Genomic DNA, 10662 nt, shown 5'->3' with positions numbered 1-10662 from the left:
TCTGAAGTAGCAACAGCAATTAGGGAAGATGTCACTTTCAGTGGAGGTTCAGAAGTGGGAGAGGAGGGAGGCAAAGAAAAAGGGGTGGAGGAAGTGGGGGGAGTGATGGAGATGAAGGGAGGGCACATCCTGAAAAGATAATCTCTGTATACTCTCATGACATCATCCTCCTGCATAGGTATATATAGGGAATGGCCAAAGCAACTCTCATACTTCAGTCACTTTCAAAATCAGCTAAAGGCAGGAAGCACTAGAGAGAGCCCCTCCACCCTTTCAGCGTGTCTCTGACGTTTGTGGACTTGGCTCCCTAGGAATCTCAAGGAGATGGTGGCAGAAATGAAACTTCAGCTGGTATGCATGATACTCCTGGCTTTCAGCTCCTGGAGTCTGTGCTCAGGTAAGCTCAGCTGCATTTCACAACTCCCTGAAGTGATTTCTTTTTCCTTTACTGTAGTGTGTTGCTACTTACTTTAATGTATCCAGAGAGAAGGCTTACTCCCTTATTCTGAATTTTCTTCTTAGTGTTAGGAGCTGAATATTTTCTTTTTCTGTGTTTATGATTACAAGGACTGAAAGATTTCTGTTTTTAAATCTACAAGGCAATAAAAGGAATTTTAATGAAACACTTCATGCCCTTCTTTGGAATGTAATTACTAGAGAGAAAAAAAACCACTTAAAACTAGGCTAGTCGCTATCTAACAAGAAGTAAAGATGCAGTGCCTGTCAAAGTGTGAACCCTTGATTAAAACCTGTTCTATTCAAAATGCTTTGTCTCATTCTCAGTCATTCTTTAGGAGGCAGTGACTTCACCCTCCCACAAATTATTTTTTTTTAACAATGCATGTGTTAAGTTAATTTGAAAATTGGTGATTATTGAATAAAGGAATAAGGCATTATTTGTAAAAAAAATATTTTTAGAAAAGTACAAAGATATTCCAAGTCCTTTCTGAGAATAAATTTTATATAGTCTTTTTATGTGACAAATGAAAAGCATTCTATTAATTAATTATTTTTTGCATGTCATTTAAGTTGATACTAAGTGTAGCTGGGAAATTGGCTTTTTTATATTAATAAAAATTGTTTGCCAAAGTGTTTTGCATGTGGTAATAAAGAAGAAGCCATCTATTTCTAAATATCTATCAAAAATTCATTTAAGAATAAGATTTAAATTCAGAAGAGTAATAAATATATCATGATTACAATATACTTCAATTAATATTTTAAATAATAAAATAATCACAGCAAAATGAAAAAGAAAACAGAATAAATGCAGGAAAAATAATTTAACCTGTTTTGTACTTTTTATCTTATAAATATGGCATTAAAATGTTTAATGTAAACTATGATTTTATTTAAATTATAAAATTAAATCTAGCAGAAAATATAAAGGTTAATTATCAACATTTTTAATTCTTTTGATCTTTAAAAAAATCTTTGGCTTCTAAGTTTCCAAATAGTTTTATGAGTTAAATACCAGATTTTCTACAATTATGTTTTTATCTATTAGCTACATGAGGTTAGAGGTGTACTTAGAGCATGTGAGAAAAACTGGGTTATTGATTATTAAATTTTGAAAATTTTTGCTGTCTTAAGCCAAAATTTATGGGGATTTTGGTATACATTTTTTATAAATGGCTAAAGAAATTTGTCATTCCTTTTGAAAAACAGATTGGGTCACTAAAAAGTAGAAGAAAATGATCTCTGGTATAACTTAGTTGCAAGATACAGTGTAACAAATGGTTTCTCCTAGTGTCACATTTCTTTTTAATAAAAGTGTATAGTTCAAGGAAGATGAAGTCATTTTAACTTTTGCTTTGCTTTATGACATATAGGTCAGTGAGTTTGAATTAAGTTATCTTTTTGTAATGTTCTTTAACTTCATTTTTATTACCTAATAGTATTTTCTACTTATTTCTCTGTAAAATATTAATTAGTAGAAATTGAAAAGGATATTCTTTTTAAAGATCAGAAATCTATCTTAGTGTTATTGTACATGTATTAGTGTACATCACTTTTGTTTAAACAATTTCCTTCACAGACTGTGATAAAATCACTAAGTACACATAATTTTAAATTCTTGTTTAAAAAACAAATTTTCCAAAGTGTATTCTTTAAAACAGCATCTCAAGTCAAGTAAATCTGAATATTTTTCCTATTCTAAATTTTCATACTCTAAAATGATCTTTTTTTGTCTTAAAAAGGCTCTGTATATACCTTTTCATTATAATGTTTTTTAAATCTCAATATACTTATATTTGGTATATGTAAACTATTAGTGTTTAACCAGCATATTTGATGACATTTCTATTATATGAGATAATCAGTTTTTAATTTTGAGATCTTAGAGATTAAATAACTCCAAATCACCAATAGCCCTCTTGGCATAAAGTCACATGCTTATTTGCTTAGAAGTGCTTTTATTATTCTGGCTGACTCTTAGTCAAAAATAAAACCATCTATTTTTCTTCTTAGCACTATTTTAAGTAGCATAAATACATAGAAAGACAACATCCTCTGAGATTAATTTTTTTAGATTAGTCTAAAATTTGCAATTTACAATGGAATTGTATGATAGGTGATTATACAGTAAAATGTGGTTTTGATTTTACTCAGAGTCAGAAGAGGAAATGAAGGCGTTAGAAGCAGATTTATTGACCAGTGTGCACACATCAAAGGTAAGTTGTTTTTTTTTTAAAACAAAGAATTGAAAAACATAAGAACTCTCATTATAAATACGGTGTTCTTTTCCTATAATAATAACTTCCCATAAAGGCTGAAAAGTTTATTGGAAAGCATTTCCTCTTTTTGGGAAACTTTTTCTTGAGTTCATAGAAGTTAAGGGTGTTGATGTGACAGGGAAACAATTATATTGACTATCAATCAGTATATTGTAGCTTTAATTAAATAGTCACATATTATTTATGTGGATATATACATGTATTTAAAGGAATCATTTTTTTGTTCCTATCAAATTGTGTTTGATGAAAGGTATATTGGCTCAAGTTAAACACATAAATAAGAATTAAGGGACATTTTCAACTTTTTTTATTATATTGGGGAAAGTAAAATGGAGTGTCTAAATTAAAAATGAAAGTTCATGACACTCCTTAAAAGACATGTGATGGAGTGTAGAGAGCAATAGATTGGCAAACAGAAGCCTTGAGATTTAACACTGAAGCTGTAACTTATGAACTATTTGCTCTTAAGCAAGTGGGTAGTTACCATTACTTGCCTTCACTTTTGTATTTTTAAATGCTATGGTTAGAATTCATGATCTCCTAGACATTTACATTAAATTCATGCCTGGATTTAAATTCTTCCTATAAAAGAAGTGTTATCTGCTGTACCTGCTCATTTGTTTTATTGAATCAAGTAAAACTTTGTATACTGGACCCTTTAATTCCTCTCCTGGGGTTTTGAAAACAAGGTTTCTAAATTTCAACCTGTACCTGGGAAGAAAACTCAATTAGAATATACCTGATTACCATGCTACTACACAGTATTGACTTACCCAGTGTGAATCTAAAGGTAGAGCTAGAGTATAGGGTCCCTAACCAAAGATGCTTTTCAAAAAAAATCAAATTTTGAGGTGAGGTAGTCACCTGGTGTAATCACTGTTAAAACATTGAGATACTAAGGCTGAAGACTCATCAGAAGCTAAGGTAAGAAAACTCCTGTCTGGGCCCAGGCCAGTTGGCTCAGTGGGAAAGCATCAGCCCAGTGTGTGGAAGTCCTGGGTTCGATTCCCAGCCAGGGCATGCAGGAGAAGTACCCATCTGCTTCTCTACACCTCCCCCTCTCCTTTCTCTCTGTCTCTCTCTTCCCCTCCCACAGCCAAGGAAATGGCTTCAGGGCCTCTGCCTCAGGCACTAGAATGGCTCCAGTTGCAATGGAGCAATGCCCCAGATGGGCAAATCATTAACCCCTAGTGGGCTTGCCCAGTGGATCCCAGTGGATGCGGGAGTCTGTCTCTCTGCCTCCTCGCTTCTCACTTCAGGAAAAAAAAAAAAAGGAAGAAAACTCCTGTCTGATTTCTGAGGCAATGCTCCAACTCAGGTATCATATCAGGTTTCTCTTCTCTGATTGGATAAGCATATTTTAGGTACTACAATCATTACTATAGATATAGAATGACATTTGCTAGCACTTTGGTATACTTTTATTGAGAAAGAAAACCTAGTACAGTATGTTTTTTTCAGGCTTTCAAAAACTTTTGGAATGTTGTAATTTTCTATGATCAAAATCAATGCCTTGTATACAGTAAGAATTTTTTTTGTATACAGTAAGAATTTAATAAACATTTATGAACTAGGATTCTTTATCAACTTTTACTTTTTGCATGAAACGGTAAAAACTTCAAGCTATACCACAGATAACTTTATTTTCAATTTAGTGAAATGCTTGAATTCACCATTTGTTGAACACATCTGAATATAGTATATTACAGCTAGCATTAGTTATATAAATTGGGTTTCATTTAATTAAGGAAACAGAAATTTGACCAGGATCTTAGTCAGTGTTAGAAAGTTAACTCAAATGATTATAAGTAAGAACAGCAAATACTTTAGTTTTCCTCATCTCAAAAACAAGAATACTCTAAATTTATCTATAAGCTTAAAGTCTATTATAAACATTTGTATAAAATAATTTAATAAGAAATAATGTTCATTATAAAAGAGAAATTATGTATAACATGTATTAAAGATAGTAAGAAAGACTTTATTCAAGAGGACCTACTACAATGGGGGTTTTGCAGAGATAGAACACAACTCCAGATCCAATAAGAACAAGTATGGATCTATAGCCAAGGAGTTGGGTGGAGGTCAGTGGAAAATTACTAAGAGGAAACATTAAGGTTAGGAGGATTTTTCCTAAATGATTCAACAGAATTCTGATATTGAGGGTGGAAATCTAATTTATATATGTATATTTATCTATCTCTAGGGTGATCAGATACCAAGGGTGAAACATTTTTGCTATATTGACTCAACAGGATTTACACTAAAACTGGTCTAAGCAGATAAAGGACAGAACTCAAGGTTGGGTAGAGGGCTCAGAGGAGCCTGACTCAGGTTTGGCTCCCTTGTCCTTTTCCTGAATAAAATAGTTTAAACTTTATACAAAATGTTCTCAAACACATGTTTATTTAAATAACCTTTGGTCCAGAGTACTTCCTCTGCTGTGATCCTTAGGTACGAAAGGGTTAGTTAATGTGACATTAAATAGTAGTGGTATGTGATATAGTGACTTTTAATTGGCAAAAGAAAAGATGATTAACTATTTCCTCATCAAACAAATAATCAAGAACCTTAGTCATGACAGATATTTTATGAATAAAGCATTTTTGTGATAAGATTTTTTTGGAGAACATAGGATACTATATTAGCACCATTGAAAAGGTATAACAAAAGGTATAACAAATACTGTATTTACAATTAAAAAGCATTGAGGATACCTAAATTCAGGAAGCCTTTACTTTCCTTTAAACTAAAGTTTTCCAATGTATTTGACAATGGAACTCTTTTTTAAAAACAGTGAGTGCAAAACTAGTATTCTAAGAAATACACTATAGAAAATGCTTATTTAGATGATCTCTAAAGAGCTGTCCAAACATAACATTATAGTATCTGTTAATTGGCAAGATAGAAGGTGTTGCTGCCACACAATGGAGCATATTGCCTCTACATATCCGTAGAAGAAATATTCAAGCAATAGCTGGATAATCATATTCACGGGGTGTAGCTGAAAGAATTTTCAAACCATTGAAAACATCATAGTGAATGTCTTTGTATTCACAGATTTGCCTGATGTTAGGATGAAATCTAAATCAAAGGGCATACACATTTATAATTTTAATCCATATTGCCTAAACAGCCTTTAAGAAGTTCTACCAATCTACACTCAGACCAAAAAATATGTGGGAAAATGTCTTTGTCCCCATGTCCCCATAAGTACCCCAGTGAATGTACATGTACTTTTTAAAGTCTGATCTAATGGTAGCCATGCTGCACATCATTCCACATATTTCTTTCATGTATGATTCTGATTTTGTGACTTTTTGGATCACGTTACTTACCCCAGGTTTACATTTCTTTCAGTTTATTTATTTGGGGCATTTACTATTTTCCTTTTGAAGAGCTACACCTGTGTTAAGAATATTAACACATTGTGGCAGCTTTTATACTATAGCTTGCTTTTTTCATTTTTTTTCACTATACCTTGCTTTTTATTTTAGTTCGGGATGTTAATTTTCCAAAGAGATAATTTACACATTTATGTATTTAAATGATCTTTTTCTTTATGGATTCTGGCTTAGATATTTGTTTAATAATATCTTCCCAATTATATAAAATACATTCTATATATTCACACACTATTTTATATTTATCAAATTTAACTTATATGGATATTATTAGACTATAATATGTCAAGAAAAGTTATAATTAGCTCAAAATCCAGATTTTCTCATAGCTAATTTGATATCAATGATATCAAATGCAAACTCTGCTATATGCTACACCTTTATATTGATATATACTTGGATCTGTTGTTAAACATTATATTCTCTTCTGTTGAGTTTTGTGTTTATTCATGCTCTATTACCTCACTCCTTTCATTCCTGAAGCTTTAAAATGCATTTTACAATCTGGTAAAGTAAGTTGCTCCTCATCACCTTTTCATTTTTCTATATCTTTTTGGTTATGCTTACATATTTATACTTCCAAATGAACTTTATAATTAGTTTGACAAATTGCCTCTTCTAACTTCCAGTCTCCCCATATTTTCCAAATTGTAACTTTGATTTGCAATTAGATTACAGTTGGAGACTAATTCAGAGAGGATCGACACCTGAAATTACTGTTATTGAGTCTTCCCATCATGACTTTGTAGTCATTCAAATTTTTATGTCCTTTAGGAAAAATTTGTGCCTTTTTTCATCTATGCCCTTTGAAATGTTTGTTAATATATACTAATTATTTTATATTTAAGGTTTCTTAAGTTTTTATCTTTTCTCATTAATTATTGTTGCCATATAGGAAGGGTGTTGATTATGGTAATAACAGTTTTAGACAAGATCTAGAGAATGTTGTAATTTGCAAATATATTGGTGCACTGTGATGCTGCCTATGACAACTCTTCATATGTGAAATAGATTAGTTGTCTCTTACTATTCTCATTGTCCAAACCTATTAGTAACATCTTAGCCTCTGTTCCATAAACTAAAATGTAATTAAGAAAGAATGGTATATTTACTATCTTCATCTGTGATGTGATATACATATATTTATATATTTTTACTTCCTGTCATTTCTTTTTTCTTTCTTGCTTTGCTCATGTAGGTGTGAATGTGTGTGTAAAACTTTTTTAAAATAGGGACTATGAAGCATTGGCACTATTCAACTTTGTGATATGAAGTTTCTAAATCAATGACAGTGTATTTCTTAGGCTAGGGTAACAATTAGACCCTAAAATGTAATGGCTGAGCACAATATAAATTTATTTATATAAATTTTAAATGCAATATCTATTTTTTCTAAATATATATTTCAGACCAGTAAGGCAAGTGTTCCCTCTTGGAAAATGACCCTGCTGAGTGTTTGCAGTCTTATAAATACCCTGAACGGCCAAGCTGAAGAAACGAGAGAGTTTCATGAAGAGGAGCTTATTCCAAGAAGGAGATTTCCCACTGCCTTAGATGGCTTTAGCTTGGAAGCAATGTTGACAATATACCAGATCCGAAATATCTGTCACAGCCGGGCCTTTCAACACTGGGAGGTAAAACAAAAACTAAATATGAATAGAATTATAGTTATCTCTCATTTGTACCATTAAAAAAATTCTGATCATCCTCATAGCAGGAAGACATAAATATTAAAGAAGAATAAGCCATGTGTTGAAGTTAGCATTCCCTCAGATCTTCAAAGTGTCCTTTAAATATTTGGAGTAGAGCAAAATATTTTTCCTTCATCTTAAAAGGGAAACATTTCTTAAGACAGATTTGATCCAAATGCTTAAATGAATGACATGGTCAGGCAATTTTTGGTTGTGTGTGTGGTAGCATTGCCTAAGACATTTAGGGAGCTCAAACTGTTTTCTTAGAAGCACTAAGTCATGTGTGTTTATAACAAACACAAAATACAACAGGTTTCATTAGATTTTGAATATATTTGGTAAATAAATCCTGAATGAGAGGGATATATACTCTTGTATTCATATATATGTTCCTATTTTGATCGAATGTGTAGATTTTAGGCATCCTTAGCAGATAAACTAAGATTACCACAGTCAAGACAGCCAAGTTCCATTTTACAGAATTCCAATGAAAACTGCATGAATCTGTGGTATTAAACACTGTAAACTCATCACCTTTGGTTTGGGAATGTCTGTTTGGAAGAGATTTACAACAAGGAAAACATTTCTGTGAGATAAACCTCTAAGTGTTATTTGCTTAATGTTTCATGTTATGGGCTTACACGAACAGTAGGGATCTGAGGGTACCTCCCCTGTTAATATAAAAATCTCTGTAACTGACTATCACAAATACCTTGTGGAAAAGAGGAAATGTAAAACAGAACTTCTACTGTTTATTCTAACATACACAGATGATGTTTTCTAGATGAATAACCATGAAGTTAGTTGTGGTTTTAATTGTTGAACTAACCATTTTTTTTCCACTGATATGAGAGAAATAAAGAGAGAAAGGAAAGAAAGAGAGAGAAGCATCGATACCTTGTTCTACTCAGTTGCACACTCATTGGTCACTTCTCGTATGTGCCCTGCCCAGAATCAAACCTGAGACCTCAAAGTGTTGGGAGGACACTCTATCCATATAGCCACCCAGTCAGGGCTAAACTGTTCAGTATTTAACACATTAAGTCATTAACACTTGAGAAATACTACTTTAATATAAGGAAATGACAATTATATTCTATATATCCAGGAAAAAACAAACTCAATAAAATATTATACAGACAAATTAGGTGCTATTTTAAACATTACTGAGTATAATAAAATAATAATATCATTCAAAACATAGTACAAGTAATTATAGACTATGAAGGGAGAAACAAAAGATTAAGAAATGAGCTTGTCTGACAGTAGTTTTTTATCATCCTCTGAAATTGAATAGCTGTGGGTTGAAATAAGTACTACCTGTGATATAATTCAATGCATATGCATTATAATTAAAAACTTAGTCTTTGTTAAGTAATAACAAAGTTAAGTAATAGTGTAGCACTTCAAAGTTTAGAAGTCAATCACAAATTGAATACAAATCTTAGCCTGCATTTATTTTTAAATTTAATTTAAATTATGTACAAAAGTCTAGAAAAAGTTAATTCTTAAACATTTTAAGCTAGATGAAAGTTTTGAATAAGTAAAGTATTATCAGAAAAAGTGTTTGGAACTAATTTTAGAATGGGGCATACTCTATGAGATATTAGAAAGGCTAGGTTGATAAACTTAGGAAGAACACTGAACAGAGAATCACAAAAATCAGTTCTCATTCTCCCTTAGGCACCTGATAGCCATCTGTTCCTGGAAAAACACTTTATTGCTTTGAACCTAATATGTCTCATTCACATATGTCTTACTGTCTGAATAACATATTGGATAAGATGTAGAAAAATACTCTGCAATGGAAGACAATGCATGTAAGTTTCACTCATATTCTGTCTATCTTGCAGTTAATTCAGGAAGAAGTTCTTGATAATGGAAATGACAAAAATGAAAAAGAAGAAGTTATAAAGAGAAAAATTCCTTACATTCTGAAACGGCAACTGTATGAGAATAAACCCAGAAGACCCTACATACTCAAAAGGGGTTCTTACTACTACTGAGAAGATACATATTTTATTTCCATGTGAATGTGACTTATCATTCTTTAATTATCAAATTATATCTGTGTGGAAATGCAAGGAAAAACAATTATTTTGTCTCTTCTACAATTTTGGTTTATTGGATGAGATTTATCTGCATTAGAAGTGGACTAAATGTTTTCAAATAAATCTACATCTTAAGCATGATGTGTTGTGTATACTTGGAGTAGATATTAAGTCACATATAGAATGTTTTGTAATTTTGTAAAGAACTTAATGAATTGTTTGAACAGTTAAAATATTTGACATTTTAAACCAAATTGTAAGAGCTTATTATAGGGTCCTATAGCAAAGTCTAGCCTACATATCATTAATCCCATTAAAGTAATAGCACTTCTCTTATTATTTAAATGAAAGATTTTTTTTTTTTAATTTAGAGAAATACATGTCCTTTTCCAAGACTTAGTTTTTGAACATCTCAGATATGGGGAGGTAATAAAGTAAGGTCATCTTAAAATAATGATTAATGAGCTATTGATAATTATGCCTATCTTAATAATTTTAAACTGAATTAAGTTTTTCTGTTAAATGAACTTAATAGCCAATAAAGAGACAATAAGCTCTCAGAACCATATGTTTCTCTGAAGACTTACATCCATTAGAAGAGGTATCATTTATTGGCTTGTTCTTCTCTCATGATTTAGTAAATGATGACTACATTTTTAACTTCATTGAGAAATATGTGTAACTAATATTTTTTCTGATTGGGAGAGATTTTTTTGAGGCAAATGGAATACTCATAAATATTTGTGAGGTTTCATAAGCCCTCACAGTTCTTATATTT

General features: G+C 31.5%; 1 protein-coding gene across 1 annotated transcript; it reads left to right on the top strand.

The window, feature by feature from the left end:
• Positions 1-204: 204 nt before the first annotated feature.
• NTS (neurotensin) lies at positions 205-10025 on the top strand. Its single transcript, XM_066254800.1, has 4 exons — positions 205-397; positions 2614-2675; positions 7552-7776; positions 9687-10025. The coding sequence occupies exons 1-4, from the start codon at positions 325-327 to the stop codon at positions 9837-9839; spliced, it is 513 nt and encodes a 170-aa protein (XP_066110897.1). The 5' UTR covers positions 205-324; the 3' UTR covers positions 9840-10025.
• Positions 10026-10662: the final 637 nt, after the last annotated feature.

The sequence above is a fragment of the Saccopteryx bilineata genome, chromosome 2 (assembly GCF_036850765.1).
Source record: "Saccopteryx bilineata isolate mSacBil1 chromosome 2, mSacBil1_pri_phased_curated, whole genome shotgun sequence".
NCBI lineage: Eukaryota > Metazoa > Chordata > Mammalia > Chiroptera > Emballonuridae > Saccopteryx > Saccopteryx bilineata.
Note: the sequence above shows the minus strand (reverse complement) of the source record. Positions and strands in the feature narration are given on the sequence as shown.

Bases quoted from the DNA above. Each gene is read 5' to 3' on its own strand.
- NTS (XM_066254800.1), top strand. From the start codon at position 325: ATGGTGGCAGAAATGAAACTTCAGCTGGTATGCATGATACTCCTGGCT. The intron at 398-2,613 runs GTAAGCTCAGCT...GATTTTACTCAG, and splicing joins CTCCTGGAGTCTGTGCTCAG to AGTCAGAAGAGGAAATGAAG. The intron at 2,676-7,551 runs GTAAGTTGTTTT...TATATATTTCAG, and splicing joins CCAGTGTGCACACATCAAAG to ACCAGTAAGGCAAGTGTTCC.